Source organism: Octopus sinensis, linkage group LG2, assembly GCF_006345805.1.
Source record: "Octopus sinensis linkage group LG2, ASM634580v1, whole genome shotgun sequence".
Taxonomy (NCBI): Eukaryota; Metazoa; Mollusca; class Cephalopoda; order Octopoda; family Octopodidae; genus Octopus; species Octopus sinensis.
In genome coordinates this window covers 195,420,154-195,439,388 of record NC_042998.1, presented here as the reverse complement: position 1 = coordinate 195,439,388, position 19,235 = coordinate 195,420,154, and the positions used below count along the sequence as shown (strand labels likewise).

The following is a 19,235-nucleotide window of genomic DNA, read 5'->3' as shown; positions in this document are numbered from 1 at the left end:
CTGTGGACAACTTATGATACTTCTATCTACAGGCCCACGAAACACTCTAGATACTATCTGGAAGACCCGATGCTGTTTGCCCATGCAAGGTCCTTGGTCCGCATCATTAATCATTATCATGACCGTCGTAATAGTGATACGCATAATGATGGTGATGCTGTTGTTTAGCCTGGAGCCAGACCTAATCAAACACGTTCCAGCCATGTTCATTCTAGGGATATATAGGACTTAATTATAAAATATTTCTTGTCTTTTAAAACGGTAAAAAGGGATTCTGTAGGAGACTGGTTGCTCAAGTCGACCAACCATTTAGTGGCACCCCCTATAGAAGGTCGTGGCAGTGATGATGTTGGTGTTGATATGATATCAACCCTCAAGGAGCAATCAGAGAAATTCTATAGAAACTCCCACACCAAATGATAGAACAATTGTGAAGAAGCCTTTCACACGTAAAACTACGTCTTCCAAGTGTGCCGCCATTACTCTTAACACTTTTATCATTATTACTGTCTTGCTGAGAAAAAGAAGCAGCAAACACTAATTTCTCTTCGACCCATCATCTTACTGTTTTTTTTTTTCATGATGCATAAAGAATCCTTCCGAGAGTCTGTCTGTCTGTCTGTCCTTTCTACTTTTTACTCTCTCCTCACACATACATAGAGACATTCAATAAAATGGCCACATTTCGCAATCAGTTATGTTATCTTTCGCTTCTCACTTACTCCCGCCCACTCTCTCTCTCTCTCTCTCCTCCTCCTCTGCCTAGACTTCTTCCATCTCTCTATACCTTTCTTTCTCTTACCATTCACCCATAACTGTCTTTCTGTCTCTCTCTCTCTCTCCATTTAGCATGTAATGAATTATTTCTCTACCACACAAACACGCACAAGCACACACACACACACCACACACACACACACCACACACACACACACCACACACACACACACGTACATACTCATGCACAAGAAACACACACATATATACGTAATCTCGCGCATGCTCACCAGACGACAGCAATCAACAGAAACATCGTTATATTTTATTTTCCGTTTTCTGTTTTTTGTTTTTCTGGCATGAAACTGAAGGAGGAAAACACTCACACATACTCATAGATACGTACAGAAACACGCACTCATGCATACACGCGCCCGTGGACACAAGCAAATAGATTCGCACGCGATGAAGCAAAATGCACGAATAATACACTCTGAAACACGAACACATTCACACCTACACTGTCATCACATAAACACAGACTCACTCACACACACGCGCACACACACGTAATACACACTCACAATCTCACCCCGACTCTCTTTCCCTTCGACTTCCCTTCTTTCTCTCTCTTCCCATTCCTTTTTCTCTTAAAATTAACTTCACATTTGAATACGTAACCATTGGCTATTCTATTTCTATTAAACACTTTAAACTCAATGAAAAAAATATAAACAAGATAAAAATGTTGCTATGGATATACTCTATTTAGATACAAGGAGATGCTCAAAAGTTCCTGGCTTTAAGGGTTTCGCGAAAGGCTAGTTGGAAGCTCGAATTTCAGAGTTTTTTTTATAGGGCTTTGAGAAACTTTTCTACTCTAGGTACAAAGCCTGAAATTTTGTGGGGAGGAGGGCCAGTCGATTAGATCGACCCCGGTATGCAACTGGTACTTAAGTTATCGACCCCGAATGGACGAAAAGCAAAGTCGACCTCGGCGGAATTTGAACTCAGAACGTAAAGACATGAAATACCGCTGAGCATTTCGCCCGGCGTGCTATCGTTTCTTATTTCTTTATTGCCCACAAGGGGTTAAACATAGAGGGGACAAACAAGGACAGACAAAAAGATTAAGTCGATTATATCGACCCAGTGCGTATCTGGTACTTATTTAATCGACCCCGAAAGGATGAAAGGCAAAGTCGACCCCGGCGGAATTTTGAACCCAGAACGTAGCGACAGACGAAATACCTATTTCTTTACTACCCACAAGAGGCTAAGCACAGAGAGGACAAACAAGGACAGACAAAGGGATTAAGTCGATTACATCGACCCCAGTGCGTAACTGGTACTTAATTTATCGACCCTGGAAGGATGAAAGGCAAAGTCGACCCCAGCAGAATTTGAACCCAGAACGTAGCGGCAGACGAAATACCTATTTCTTTACTACCCACAAGGGGCTAAACACAGAGAAGATAAACAAGAACAGACAAAGGGATTAAGTCGATTATATCGAGCCCAGTGCGTAACTGGTACTTAATTTATCGACCCCGAAAGGATGAAAGGCAAAGTTGACCTCGGCGGAATTTGAACTCAGAACGTAACGGCAGACGAAATACCTATTTCTTTACTACCCACAAGGGGCTAAACACAGAGGGGACAAACAGGGACAGACAAACGGATTAAGTCGATTACATCGATCCCAGTGCGTAACTAGTACTTATTTAATCGACCCGGAAGGGATGAAAGGCAAAGTCGACCTCGGCGGAATTTGAACCCAGAACGTAGCGTCTGACGAAATACCTATTTCTTTACTATCCACAAGGGGCTAAACACAGTGAGGACAAACAAGGACAAACAAAGGGATTAAGTCGATTATATCGACCCCAGTGCGTAACTGGTACTTATTTAATCGACCCCGAAAGAATGAAAGGCAAAGTCGACCTCGGCGGAATTTGATCTCAGAACGTAACGGCAGACGAAATACCGCTAAGCATTTCGCCCGGCGTGCTAACGCTTCTGCCAGAATGTTAGTGCGTTTCACTAACATTCTATTAGTAAGAAGCTGTAGTTTCATCGCCTCAGGTGTATCCAGCTTCCCTGGATATGAAAAGAATCCCTTCAAATCACGATGCATTTTTACTGCTGGACTATACCAGTAAATCTATTTCATTCTGATATATGTATTGGGTGCTCTTCTTTTGTTCATGTAATCAACTATAACTAATCTTAACCCCGCTCTCTCTCCTCTCTCTCTCCCTTATCTGCCCCTATCATTGTTCCTGTGTTTGTGCGTGTATGGATGAGTGGAACACAGATTGAGAGAGAAAAGAGGGATATAGTTGAGTGAGTGTATGAAAGGTCTTTCTTTATTTCTTTCTTTCTTTCTTTCTTTCCTTCTTTCTTTCTTTCTTTCTTTCTTTCTATCTCTGCCTCTGTGTGAGTGTGTTTGCGCGCACGCGTGTTCATTGGACGCTATATAAAGTACTTGTAACTAGTTTCGCGCGATGATCTTGTTTCGGAACATTTCCTCAGTAACAAAGTAAGAAAACAGAAATATAAAGAAATATAAAGAAATATAAAGAAAGAAAGAAAGGACAAATGAAAGAAAGAAACAGAAAGGCAGGCAGGCAGACAGGCAAGCAGGCAGGTTTCAGGACAGAGCAATACACAATCAATGAACCAGTGGATGCCATCTTTCTTTTCAGTGTCAATGATGTCCATAGTAAAACTTGTAATTCAATGAGGTTTCATTACTAGAGTCGTTGAAAATGGCCGTCGCAACTGATGACGTCAGAACGTGACGACTAAAGGCAGAAAGACGCCGGCTACTGTGCGCCATTGTATAATGTATTTAACAGATGAAAAGACACCTAAATTGAAAATTTTACTCGTCTTTTGCTTATTATGTTTGGAGGGAATTAGGCGGCATAAGAAAGAATTGAAAGAGGGAGATGTATGGGTAGACAAACTGATAGATAGACAGCTAGGTAAACGGACAGGCTAACAGATAGATAGATAGATAGATAGATAGATAGATAGATAGATAGATAGATAGATAGATAGATAGATAGATAGATAGATAGATAGATAGATAGATAGATAGACAGCCAGGTTAACAGATAGATAGATAAATAGATAGATAGATTGATAGATAGATAGATAGATAGATAGATAGATAGATAGATAGATAGATAGATAGATAGATAGATAGATAGATAGATAGATAGATAGATAGATAGATAGATAGATGGAAATATAGATAGATAGATAGATCGATAGATAGATAGATAGATAGATAGATAGATAGATAGATAGATAGATAGATAGATAGATAGATTGATAGATAGATAGGCAGACAGATAGACAGAGGGGCAGATAGATAGATAGATAGATAGATAGATAGATAGATAGATAGATAGATAGATAGATAGATAGATAGATAGATAGATAGATAGATATGTGTATTTGGAAAAAGAAGGGTAGCAAATTACAGAGAGAAAGAAAAGGGTGAATGAAAGCTATAGAGAAGAGAAAGAAAAGAGGTGAGGAGATTCGTGATAATAGGAAAGAGTAAGGTGACAAAGTGTGTGTGACAAATATCGAATGAAACGATGAGAGAGGGGAGAGAGAGAGAACTGGAAAGAGTAAAGGAGCCGAAAGAAAAAGAGTAAAGAAGCATGGAGAGAGAATCTTGTCTGTTGATCTCTCTCTCTCTATCTATCTATCTATCTAACTCTCTCTCTATCTATCTGTCTATCTATGAGTATACTTGTGTGTGTATGTGTGTATGATTGAAAAAGGAGACAAATACACAAGAAGTAATAAGATGCAAAGAGAGCAGCTGAGAGAGAGAGAGAGAGAGAGGGAAGGAGAAAGAGGAGTGAAATAGAAATAGACTGACAACAGAGACAGGAACACAGAAAGAAAGGTTGTATGTATATGTGATGGGGGGGGGGTAGACGTGAATGAGATTACGTGCATGCGTATGTGTTTTCCTGTGTTTGTGCGCGCGCATTAAAGAGAGGGAGAGAAAGAAACAAGAAAAGAAGTGACGACACAAGCTATAGCAAAAAAAAAAGAAAATAATATAAATATAAGAATAAAAGACAAAACACATAAAACAGCCAGAAAGAGAAAATATTTGAAATTCTGAATATCGATTGTGTAGGGATGGATCCTGTAATCAAAGGTTCGCGTGGTGGGTCATGCAAGGGTTTACTTAAATAAGTAGTTTCCTTTCTACTAAAAGTACAAGACCTGAAACTTTGAGAGTGGGGACTAGTCGATTACATCGACGCCAGTGTTTCACTGGTACTTAATTTAGCGACCGCAAAAGGATGGAAGGCAAAGTCAACAATGGCAGAATTTGAATTCAGAATGTAAAGTGGGACGAAATGCTGCTGAGGGGACAAACAAGGACAGACAAACGGATTAAGTCGATTACATCGACCCCAGTGCGTAACTGGTACTTAATTTATCAACCCCGAAAGGATGAAAGGCAAAGTCGACCTCGGTGGAATTTGAACTCAGAACGTAACGGCAGACGAAATGCGGCTACGCATTTCATCCAACGTGCTAACGTTTCTGCCAGTTCGTCTCTCTCTCTCTCTCTCCTCTCTCTCTCTCCTCTCTCTCTCTCTCTCTCTCTCTCTCTCTCTCTCTCTATCTATCTATCTATCTATCTATCTCTCTCTCTATCTATCTGTCTATCTATGAGTATACTTGTGTGTGTATGTGTGTATGATTGAAAAAGGAGACAAATACACAAGAAGTAATAAGATGCAAAGAGAGCAGCTGAGAGAGAGAGAGAGAGAGAGAGAGGGGGGGGGAAGGAGAAAGAGGAGTGAAATAGAAATAGACTGACAACAGAGACAGGAACACAGAAAGAAAGGTTGTATGTATATGTGATGGGGGGGTAGACGTGAATGAGATTACGTGCATGCGTATGTGTTTTCCTGTGTTTGTGCGCGCGCATTAAAGAGAGGGAGAGAAAGAAACAAGAAAAGAAGTGACGACACAAGCTATAGCAAAAAAAAAGAAAATAATATAAATATAAGAATAAAACACAAAACACATAAAACAGCCAGAAAGAGAAAATATTTGAAATTCTGAATATCGATTGTGTAGGGATGGATCCTGTAATCAAAGGTTCGCGTGGTGGGTCATGCAAGGGTTTACTTAAATAAGTAGTTTCCTTTCTACTAAAAGTACAAGACCTGAAACTTTGAGAGTGGGGACTAGTCGATTACATCGACGCCAGTGTTTCACTGGTACTTAATTTAGCGACCGCAAAAGGATGGAAGGCAAAGTCAACAATGGCAGAATTTGAATTCAGAATGTAAAGTGGGACGAAATGCTGCTGAGGGGACAAACAAGGACAGACAAACGGATTAAGTCGATTACATCGACCCCAGTGCGTAACTGGTACTTAATTTATCAACCCCGAAAGGATGAAAGGCAAAGTCGACCTCGGTGGAATTTGAACTCAGAACGTAACGGCAGACGAAATGCGGCTACGCATTTCATCCAACGTGCTAACGTTTCTGCCAGTTCGTCTCTCTCTCTCTCTCTCTCTCTCTCTCCATCTATCTATCTATCTATCTATCTATCTATCTATCTATCTATCTATCTATCTATCTATCTATCTATATATCTATCTATCTATCTATCTGTGTGTGTATGTCTATCTGTCTGTCTGCCTACCTGCTTGCCTGTCTGCCCACCTTTCTATATATGTATAAAACAAAAGATATATATACATACGTACAAAGGGCCGCTAAAAAGTTCTTGGCTTTGGGTAAAAAAGATACAGGAGTATCAGTTAATCGTGATTATATCCACCCATATTCCCCTCTCAGATCCACACACTTATTGCAGCCTTCCTTCAGTTTTTCTAAACTCTGTAAAAGAAATCGGAATGTTGGGCCTTCGACCAAGTCTTTCGCGAAACCCTTAAAGCCAGGAACTTTTCAGCATCCCCTAATATGTAAATAGAGCGTACTCATACCAACATTGTTTGACATTTTTACCTTGTTTATATTTTATTCATTGAGTTTAAAGTGTTTAATAGAAATAGAATAGCCACTGGTTACGTATTCAGATGTGAAATCAATTTGAAGAGAAAAAGGAGTGGGAGGAGAGGGTAAGAGGGGAGGTCAAAGGGACAGAGAATCGGGCTAAGCGGAATTCTGTGTGTGTGTATTTGTGTGTATGTGTGTGTATGTGTGTTTGTGTGTGCGTGTGTGTGTATGTACACCTCTTCGTGTACATACATATACATATGTGTGTATATTTGTGTGTGTGTATGTCTGTGTGTGTGTATGTGCGTGTGTGCGTGTGCACGCGTGTGCGTGTGTGTGTACACCTCTTCATGTACATACATATACATATGTGTGTATATTTGTGTATGTGTATATTAGTGTGTGTGAGTGTGTGTGTATGTCTATGTGTGTGTGTGAGTATGTGTGTGTGTGTGTGTATGTACACCACTTCGTGTACATACATATACATATGTGTGTATATTTGTGTGTGTGTGTATTTGTGTGTGTGTGTGTGTGTGTGTGAGTATGTGTATGTGTGTTAGTGTGTGTGCGTTCATATAATGGTGTAAAGTCATGTTTATCACGTTCAGTTGAAACCGGGCGTGATAAGACCTGATGCTGCAAGAATAGTCCCGGAAGAAAATCCTTCAGTGTGGGTTTGCTTTGGGCTGTGGGTGACGTCATTAGATCGTAGGACGCATGCGTTTCCGCGTCATTCCGCCTCGTCAGCTACAAAAACTAACTCGATTATTTCTATTTTCTATTTTTACTTTTATTTCATCTAGTTTCAGCTCACGAGCTGTGGCCATGCTGGGGCAGCACCATTTAAAAGGCTTGAAGCCGCCGCACGCCTAGGACCCGCGCGCGGAAGGCGCGGCGGCTGCTGCGACGGCCCGTACGCGTCGGTCTCAGTCTAATATTTGCGCCGCGACCAATGCGGAAGGCCGACCGTATCCTCGCGACCGGGGGGGGGGGCGAGCGCGGGTGCGCCGCCCTGAACCGGCCGAGAGGGCGCCGGCGGTTGCCGAAAGCCGTTTTTAGGCCCGACGCCCGGGTGCGACCTGCGATCGTATCTTGTATATAAAAATTACAGTATGTGTGTGTGTGTGTATTGACAAAACATAAAACATCCCGAAAAATATGACAAAAGAAAGTAGATGGATGCAATGAGTGTTACGTGTTTATGTAGGTGGTGGGCAGCTTCTAAAACCTTTGTACCGAAGAAATCTTAAATTTATGAAGGAGAGGAGGAATAGGAGGTTGTAACATTCATGCCTTTCCTAACTGATAAAAGATGAAGATGATTTGAAGCCCACCAGGGTAACGAAACCGAATTTCTGTCTCAGATAACATGGACGTAACCATTGCACTCTCATTGCATGACGATCAGAAATTTTACTTTGCTGGCTTAAAACATAACAGTACAATGGAGAGTGAAAAGGTGACGATAAAGTGCACATACTTTTTCCAAAGATATAAGTGACACTAGGACAAATAATACCAACGGAGAATTGAAATCAGTTCGTACAGTCGTGGCCAGAAGTTTGGAACATTAAAAAAAAAATTTAAATAGTTATAAATAAATGCGCCCTTTTCAAGCATAGCCAGGCTCATGGGTCCGGTTTCCCGGTTTCTATGGCGTGTGTGTCCCCCAGCTGTACGGGACGCCAGTCCATCGCAGTGTTACTCATTTTTGCCAGCTGAGTGGACTGGAGCAACGTGAAATGAAGCGTTTTGCTCAAGAACACAACTCGTCGCCCGGTCCAAGAATCGAAACTACAATTTTACGATCATAATGCAGACACCCTAACCACTAAGCCACGCGCCTCCACTAAAATAGCTATGCCCAAGTATAATTCAATTCAAATATAACTTCGGACATTTGATATAAAACTTCTAATTTTCAGGTGTATTTTCCAAACTTTTGATTAAGCAATAATATATTGCATATTAAGTACTTCTTTGGGCATTTAATATAAAAATTCTAAGTTTCAGACCTATGTTCCAAACTTTTGGCCACGACTGTAGATTTAGCTTAACAGCTATCTTCATCTCATCTAGGTCGTCCCATAGGACGCCCCGAACTAGTAAAACAAAGACAATAGAAATATGGCGATTACTTACCCGCTATAGTCACACAAGCTGATCCCAAACCATGTAAGGAACGCGCCATGAACAATGGTATATAGGTTTCACCAAATATGAACACTGAAGAGAAATACAACAAAACAATATTTTATGACTATATATATACGTATACGATTCAATAATATGCGTACGTACACTCATACATACAAATATATAATATGTATATATGCATATATGTGTATAAGTGGGAGAAAAGGTGTGCAAATGAATATATTTATTTGTTTGAGTGTGTAATTTTTGTTGTTGCTCGTGTGTCTCTGTGTGTATAATTATATTATCTAATATGTGTTAGACTATGCTTCACCGAGAAAGTTTAATAAGGTAGAAACACCTCCAGATTTGTCTTCACACTATCTAAAGACAGTAGAATTGGTGAGTTAGATCTTAGTTTCGGTAAAAAGTTTGAATGTAATGGAGTACCCGATATTTTTACTAGTTCTACAGTCAGCTGTCACTCGCGAACGAGTGGGTGCCATGCGTTCACTAATTTTTTGGGGCACATATGGTGTAGCGAATGGACATAGACACTCTTTCGACCCCCTCAACATTGACACTGGAGTACAATAAGGATGTTATTGGTGGGTGGGTTGGGGAGAGAAAGTAGCACTAGTACCCCACTGATACTTATTTATAGCTGAGTGGGCTGGGGCGACGTAAAATGAGGTTGCTGTTTCAGTTTGAATTTATACAATACTAGCAGTATCGCCCGGCGTTGCTCGGGTTTGTTTCGACCCTATAGAAATGGAATATTTGAAAAGTAAAAATTTTGCATTATGTAGCTAGTTATTCTCTTTAAGCGAACATTTTCCTGATTGAAATACACCGAAAAATGGCGAAACATCAGTCAAAAAATCGTAAAAAATAGGGATTTTCATAGAAAAAAAGCACCTTTTTGATGTAAATAATTTTTGGTGTTAATACGGTCCGATTTGAATTTTTTCTTCTACGGAAGGAAGAGCAAGCCTTCTTCTATCATACTCTCAATTTTGGTCAACTTGCGCCGCCGGGGCTTGGATGAGATAGTGTTAGTTGAAGGCTACCAAACCTACCATACACAGACAACAAACTGATGACGAGAAAGGGTGCATACCCAGAATTCGTAGTTCACACTTATTTCTTTATAACTTAGTTAGTGGGGGAGGTTGCAATGTCAATGACTTTTTTGCAAGACTTCCGAGACGGGTGGAGAGAAGGAAATGTCTTCATATCTTTAGATCTGAAACTCGCTCCGAATGCTTACAACAGAATGGAATCCATTAAAGGCATCCATGTAGTATTATGTAAGACCAGGTGATAGACTCAGTTTGTGAGGCAGCGTGACTTTGCAGTTAGGGTGTTGCACCCACGATCGCGAGGTCGTGGTTTCATTTCCCAGACTGGGCGGTGCGTTGTGTTCTTCAGCAAACCACTTCATATTACGTCGTTCTGCGATGACTTCGACATCTGACGCATGGAACAAGTAATACCGATCCGATGGTGGGAAAGAATTCATATGCAAGACAAACATTTGATGGCTATAAGCAAATCATCTTGGCTGGTTGTTCGGCAAGAAATTGTGAAATTCTCTTTCTCGGACACGGGAGATTATCAAGAAAAAGGATAGGTTCGAAGCCGAAATACAGAACCACTTCAGTTAACGGGCTTCCGCACAATTTCCGTCCACTGAAGTTAATTCATACAGTTTGGGTGACTGTATGATAGATTTCACTTACTCTAGATGGTATACAATGGGTCGAATTTGGAAACATACAAGGGAGAATTCTTAACTACACGGCCACGCAACCATTTGATGGATATTTCTGATCGTCATGCGATGAGAGTGCAATGGTTACGTCCATGTTATCTGAGTCAGGAATTCGGTTTCGCTACCCAGGTGGGCTTCAAATCATTTTCGTCTTTAATCAGTTAGGAAAGGCATGAATGTTACAACCTCCTATTCTCCCTCTCTTTCATAAATTTAAGATGTCTTCGGTACAAAGGTTTTGGAAGCTTCGTACCACCTACGTAACAACGTAACATTCATTGCATCCATCTACTTTCTCGTACGATAATTTTATAGTTTTTGTTTCCAGTATGTTTGCCCATATTGGAGCAAAACTTATAGTAGCTAGGACTGCATTTATTGAAACAATCATCAACCATATTTATGTTTCATTGTAAGCCTTGCATACAAGTGCAGCCTTCGTCGAGTTTCTGTATCTTCTTGTGAATTTACCTCCAGCCATCATCAGAATAAAAAGACGAGAATGTTATATTGTGTAATGATATTTATGATAATGCGAATGAATATTATTCAGATGGAATTCCACGAATTACACACGCGTGCGCACGTACTCACGCTCGAACACACATCATAACTGTCTGTAGTTTGTGTATGTGTATAATAAGTGAAGTACTTACAACAGGCAGATAGCATGATGATCAAACAACCAACAAATACTGGGATGACATAACCACATCTTCAAAGAGAAACAACCAAATATATAAGAAATAATGCACAATAAACACACATACACACTCATGCACACACGCACACACATCCATCCTGTAACAGAAACACTACCCTCCAGGCAGTTCCCTTCTGGTTTATGTTTATATATATATATATATATATATATATATATATATAATATATATATATATATATATATATATGAAAGTAATTTTAGAGACAGAACCGCCTTCAACTCAATCAACACTGAAAGATTTTATACCCGACAACTCCATAAAATGTTAAAAATCAAATCTTATACTAATTATATCTATTCTGAATCCCGTATTTTCCGTTTATAAGACTACACGTGTTTCATGAAAGTACATCGGTATTGATTAGATACGAGGTATCTAGTTTCGGGTCGTCATACTCCCAATCTTTATTCCTTACATTTTTACTCCTTAAATTTTTAGTATTCAGTTATTATTTTTATTTATTTATTATTTGTATTTCTATTCATTTGTGCATGTTAAGTAAGATTACATTGAAGATAAAAAGTATCATGGAGGTATATAAGAATCAGGGGCAGTGAAAAATGTTGAGGAATCCAGACCTGAAGATTGGGAGTATGTCGACCCGAGTAAGTATTGAAACTAGATACCTCGTATCTAATCAATACCGATGTACTTTCATGAAACACGTGTAGTCTTATAAACGGAAAATACGGTATTCAGAATAGATATAGTTAGTATAAGATTTAATATTCAACATTTTATGGAGTAGTAGGGTATAAAATCTTTCAGTCTTGATTTAGTTGAAGGTGGTTCTGTCTCTAAAATTACTTTTATATATACGAATTAAACATTAAGAGATGTTCATTTTAGTACATCTAAATTGAATGTCTTTTTCCTGCGTACTCAGAAGTAATATTCCCTAATAATAATAATAATAATAATAATAATAATAATAATAATTAATAATAATAATAATAATAATAATAATAATAATAATATATACAAGGAGAATTCACAAAAAACAATATATATATATTAGAAAAAACACCTTTTATCAATTCAAAATGAACAATTAAATTACACCATCTAGAAAATTACATATAATAGAAATATTAAAATTAAAATAACAATAATATACCGAAGATTAAGTAAATTGCAAAAAAAAGATAATAAAATAAAAACGTATATATTTGAATTTTTCCCTGTAAGTTAGGAATAATATTCCTCAAATAATAATAATAATAATAACAACAACTTACGCAAAACCAAACAAACGAAAAGCAAATTACTCACGAAAAAAGAAAATCAGAAAAATGGTGAAATATTATTCTTTCAAATTTTGGCAGAAAGGCAGCAATTTTGAGAGAGTGAAGTTGAATACATCGACTCCAGTACTTGATTGGTGCTCATTTTAATGACCCCAAAAGGATTAAAAGCAAAGTTAGCCTCGGGAGAGTTTGAACTCAGAACGTAGCAACAGACGAAGTACCTATTTCTTTACTACCCACAAGGGGTTAAACACAGGGGGGGACATACAAGGACAGACAAACAGATTAAGTCGATTATTCGATAAATGAAGCACCAGTTGCGCACTGAGGTCGATCTAATCGTCTTTACCCCTCCCCCAAAATTTCGGGCCTTGTGCTTAGAGAAAAGAAGAATATTTTAAGGCGGCAGCTGGCAGAAACGTTAGCACGCCTGGAAAATGCTTAGCGGCATTTCGTCTGTCGCTACGCTGTGAGTTCGAATTTGCTTTCTTCCTTTCGGGGTCAATAAAATAAGTACCAGCTGATTACTGGGGCTGATGTAATCGACTTACCCCTCCCCTGAAGCTGCCGGTCATGTGCCAAAATGTGAAACCAATATTAAAAATATATATATATAAACTCATGTAAAAGCTATAGTTGCCTTACCTGTTTGTAAATGGTCCTACGAGGAAGTTGAACATGAGTTGAACAATCGCTTTGGAAGAGAGAAGCCAGCCGACACGTGTATTTTCGTTGAGCTTATTTAATGGTATGGAGAAGATATCTTGTACAATACTGAATCTTCCACCCACATCCGGACTGTTACTAAAGTTGCCAGTGAAGTTTATATATTGAGTCCGGTTTACTACGATTTGTAAACTTGTACGATTATCAAAGACTTTTAGATGATATCCTCTTAAGGTTTGTTTCAGCTGTTCTTTGTCTTTCTCTATCAAATAATCTGGGATAATCGGTACTGAAACGGGAAAAGTCAAAAGTGGGAAGAATATAAAATATGGCAGATCAGAACTGATATGAAATGATCTTTTTATCACATCAATAATTTGCTGTTTGAAATCTTAAAATATAAAATATTTGCAAAAGAAAAAAAAACACGAAAAAGAAAAGGAAAAAAAGAAAGGGTAAAAAATAAAGTGGTGGAGATTTTAAAAGTGTGTGCAAATGTATTAAATCGGATTTAAAATTAAGCTACTATTGAAAATTGAACTCAGATCGAAATTGGACGATGAGATAGATAAAAAAGGATTTAGTTTTCTTCTTTTGTTAGTCGATTCTAGAGTTTCAATAGTAAATTTCTAACGCCGCACCAATTTTGGTAAATTAAATTAAATTAGTTTAAAAATTTTTAGAAACAGGAAATTAATTGAAAATATCTGCTGCATGCACTGTCAGCCTCATCTTTCCAAGAAACATAAGAAAAGCATAACAACCTCATCTCTATCATCAACATGAAACAGCCATACTGAACTATACTCTTCATGTTCCGAACCAACACACAACTAAGATCCTGAAACGCACTAAAATGTTAAACCTCACAACATCAGATGATCTTTAATTGTGACCAAATATCAGTAATGTTGCACAATTTCCACCCCAAATGTCAGACTTTATCTTCGAAGCTAGAAATACTTCAGTCTTTACAAAATTCAGTTCAAACCCACATTACACTACAAATCAGTTACACCATCCTCTCTCTCTCTCTCTCTCTCTCTCTCTCTCTCTCTCTCTTACAACATTCTCTATTCTTCTGAGTCACCCAGCAACACATCACCCGACACAGCTCCAGCGTATCTTCAGCCTTTCAGTGTTTCCTATATTACAGAGGAAAACTATTGTGGTAAAACAAATTTTAGCTGATATTGTGTTGAGAACACTAGGAAATGTAAACAAACACCAATAAAATTTCTCTGTGAACAGAAAAAGAAGCAGTTTCGACCCTATTTGAGATATTCATTAGGAACTGCGATCGCGTATCTATCCATAGAGACACTCGGTGTGTGTGTGTGTGTTTAGTCACTGAATGTAGTGATTTCATTAAACCGGAAAACCCGATTTGCAAAAGCAGTGTAATGCTGCCAGGTAGTTGAATTAATTATGGATGGACAATTGAGAGTGTCTTTGAGACTGTGATTGCATTCTTGAGTAAAATATATAGAGTAATTATACAAGTTTAATCAACACTACATGCGTAATTGAAGACATCGGGAAACTGCAAATAGACTCCTATTCAAGCTCTGTTTGAACCCAAATTAGAGGTCAGTGTACACCCATCTGTTATATGCTTACTGAAACACATGTATAAAGTGTCAATTTACACATACATACATACACGTACATACATACATTTTCAGAAAAAGTAATCAACCAACCGATTCGCATATTACAAATACGATCTGTAAGAGAAACAGTAAAACTATGCAAGGCTTTTCTCGGGTTTAAAATGTGACGTTGTTTTCGCTATCTACATTCCAAAGAAAGGAACTTTGTATCTTTGTTAGAAACAAGCTCCTTCTTCAGAGGAAGAATTTAAATGTTTAAATCTAGAAGAGACACGCATGCACGCATGCATGCATACATGCACACACACGTGCGCGCGCGCGTGTGTGTGTGTGTGTACATTATCCCTGTGAACAGTAAACTGTTGAGTGTCCCAAGTAGGATCGAAACCAGTTGAACCTTTATTGTCTGCCCACAGAGAGATTGTATAGGGATTTGTTTACATTTATTGTGTGCATACTCAGTGTCGACAATTTATTCTTTAGTTCAATAGCAGTTTTTTTTCTCTAGTTTCAGCTCAGAGCTGTGGCCATGCTGATGCACCGCCGTTTTGCTACACTGTTATTACGAAGAACCTCCTCTAATATGTGGCACTTGGTGAAGAATGGAGTTTGACATAGCTACTCTCATTTACACCTCTTGCCGTGAGGTAGGTTCATCTGGGACTCTCGACAGAAAGCGGTCCAGCTTTGATTTAAAATCCCCTACATCTACTTTGTGCAAGTTCCTCAGACTCTTTGGGAGAATATTAAAAAGCTGTGAACCCTTGAAACCCAGGCTGTTGCAGAAGCTGGTCCTGAAGCGTGATGGCATTGCTGGGACTTTTGGCATTATGCAGCATCGTCCCGTTCTGGCATTGGTTTAGCTTTCAATGCCAAAATTTGGCACAATTCCTTCCAGGATCTTCCAGGTAAATATTACTGCATACCTCTCCCGTCTTCTCTCCAGGGAGTAGAGTCTTAACTGTTTCAACCTTTCCAAGTAGCTGAACTGTTGCAAAGAGACGATCTTCTTTGTGAATCTTCCCTGGATTGCTTGAAGGTCCGCTGTTAATTTCACACAGCAGTTGAAATAATTAATCCTTAAATACAAACATACCTGGATAATTTTCAGCTTGGAAGTTTTTTTTTATTGTGTATTTGTAGAGGGTGTTAAATGAATAACAAAGTCAGTAGTTACACAGGAAAAAAGAGCTACCAGAAATATTCCTAAAGTTTAACCTAGTATCTTAAAATAAGTTGAGATGGTCATAGAATACTTCTCACAATAAATCGGTTAGGAAAATAATAACAACGTCAACATTGATGAATATTCAACAAAATGATTTGGTGTTATATGTAAAGTCAATGAATTGTAACTTACCTAATGCTGTGAGGAGGAAATTATCCAAGAGAAGTGTGTAAAATATAATGAAAAGAACCATACGTCGAGACCGAAATATCCGGATAAATACGTCTGAGTAAATTCCATAATTGAACAAAGAAATGGTGTGTAAAACCATTTTATCGCTGTCGTTGATCTGATAAGAAAAATAATAAATAGGATTATACATACATACATACATACATACATACATACATACATACATACATACATACATACATACATACATATATACATACATACATACATACATACATACATACATACATACATACATAAGATTATTGGTGGAACATTCTCGCTCTTCAGGTTGTTGTTTATGAATTCAGTGTGTATCTGGAATGAGTTTTTTGGACTGAAAGTGGGTTAGAACTGAGTTTGGAATGTTAAAGAGGCGTGAAGCAAAGTAAGATTTCACAGGAATGGATGTTTCCTAAAAGAGCCAGCACATAGAGCTTTGCTTATGATGTAGTGTTGAAGACATTGCACAAAGAAGAGCGTGGGGAAGAATATAGTTCGGAGTAATTTTTGTGATGGTTTTAACCAGTAAATCTAACGAGTTTCGAGACCCATAGAGGTTGTCACTAAAGAGTGAGAAACAAAGAGAGACAGAAATTAAAAGTGATGAAGTAAGTGATTGTGGACATTGAGTAGCATTCTTTGCTGAACATGTGGTCGAGTATTGTCTTGCAAGAGAATTGACCTGTCCCTATTCACCACCAATCTCGGTTGCTAAATTGTAAGTTCACTCATCATTTCATCCAAATGGTTAATGTATACATCCGCTGTAATTGACTTAACAGGTCTAGTGGATGACACCAGCCCTGGACAACCAAACGGATACCATTAGCTATTTTGGTGAATATTCTTTTTTGGATTGTGTCTTGGCACTTCGTCTCTATCCAACCACCATGCAGAATTCTTGCTATTTATGAAAAGAATCCATTTTTCATCACACATAACAATACGATGCAAAAATGGTTCGCTTTTATTCCGTGACAGCAAAGAACAGAAAGTTTCAAGCCGACGTGTCATTTGATGCTCATTCAGTTTGTGTGGTCCTCATTTGTCCAGCTTCTTTACCTTGCTGATTTGTTTCAGATGGTCCAATACAGTTGGAATCGAAACATCAAACCTTGCGGCGAACTCAAGCGTCGTTTGAGATGTATCCACTTCCACTTCGGTTTCCAGATCATCATTATCCACCTTAGTCTTAGGTCAACTATGGGGCTGATTTTCAAGAGTAAAGTCACCAGACCGGAACTTCTCAGACCATCGACGTACAGTGCGCTCATTCTCCACATCTTCACCAAACACCTCATTGATGTTTCGAGCTGTCTGGGTTGCACTGGTTCCACGACGGAACTCATTTTCATAAATAACACGAATTATTTTATCTCTCCATGGGCTCACAAAAATTGATTTACAAGAGAAAACTCACAACATAATCAAACACCAGGAATTGCATTTCGAAAAGTGATCATGTAACTCTTCAATGTTGTAAAACAAAGAATTGTCAGGATAAAACATTAGAGTTAACAACTGTCAAACTTGGTGCATAAGAAAATCGGACATTTCATTCTTAAATACCTGATACTTATAGGAAGTTAATTATATGGTCAAACGCTTTATAGATGCAAAACCATTGGTCACTCTATGATCGACCATATAATTAACTTCCTGTAAATATGTATGTATATATATATAGGGGAGAGTTCACGAAAAAAACAACAACAAAAGACGAAGACAGGTGGTGTACAAAACAAATAGATGTATTAGTATAACGCTCAAGAATAGAAAAAGTATTTTACGTTTCGAGCCTACGCTCTTCTACAGAAAGGGACACAGAAAAAACAAGGAGAGAAAAAATGTGTGTAGTGGCTACCGATCTATCATGGCGACTATATATATATATATATATATATATATATATATAGTTGTGTGTATGTACATAGATGTATGTGTATATATATATATACATACATACATATAATATATATATATATATATATAGAGAGAGAGAGAGAGAGAGAGAGAGAGAGAGAGATAAAGAGAGAGGGAGGGTAATTATAATTGTGGGTAGCGTAATATTCCAAAAATCAAAGGAGATTCGTAAGACTGATTGAAAATAAAGGGAGTACTACACAACTCTATGGCAAGATCTAGCAGGTTTAGTATAAGACCCGCAGAGTGAATAATAAAAGTAATAATTTAAATGAGGAAAGGAGAAGTAACCACGTACTGTATATAATTTTCCGAATGAAAGCAAGGCTAATTTCACTTCATTATCCAAGATTATATGGGAGTCTAAACCACAAAGCAAAGATTACTCAATCTCCTGACCGACTGTCAAACACGCAGCGCCTCATACTAGCGGTGTGAGGTACTATGCACTCTACTGTAGTGAGGTGCTCGCTACTATGAACTAGAAAGGGGTTATTGTAATGTGCCCGCATCTCGTTAGGAAACCTTTTCTTTACAACACATATTAACTACGATTACCGTAAGCTGTGATCAAGCTTTACATATCAGACCATTAGTTGCGTTTACTTCTGATTAAGATTTCTCAACTATTTTTTTATATTAAACCTTTTCTTTACCTCTTTTACTCTAGTCCCATATTCTTTATGGTTACTTCAGATTAAGATGTTCTTAAATATCTTTTACATTGTGTCTTTTGCTATAGTTCTATAATTTTTTCTATAATTTTTCTACTTATAGTCCTCTCATTAAAAGAATATTTCTTTACTAAACTTTCGATTGAGACTACATCCCTGACTATCAGCAATGACTTTCTTTTAATATATACGTTTTTATTATTATTTTGCAATTTACTTAATCATTGGTATATTATTGTTGTTTTATTTTTAATATTTTTATTATATGCAATTTTCTAGATGGTGTAATTTAATTGCTCATTTTTAATTGATAAAAGGTGTTTTTTTTTCTA

General features: G+C 38.0%; 1 protein-coding gene across 1 annotated transcript in view; it reads right to left on the bottom strand.

Annotated features, from left to right (window-relative positions):
• The window catches only part of LOC115227194 (synaptic vesicular amine transporter-like), a 94,132-nt gene that overhangs the window by 52,153 nt on the left and 22,744 nt on the right, over positions 1–19,235 (bottom strand). The window contains 4 exon segments of the mRNA XM_036500651.1: positions 8,886–8,969; positions 11,310–11,368; positions 13,271–13,580; positions 16,265–16,421. Coding sequence (XP_036356544.1) covers positions 8,886–8,969; positions 11,310–11,368; positions 13,271–13,580; positions 16,265–16,403 — 592 coding nt within the window. The 5' untranslated portion in view covers positions 16,404–16,421.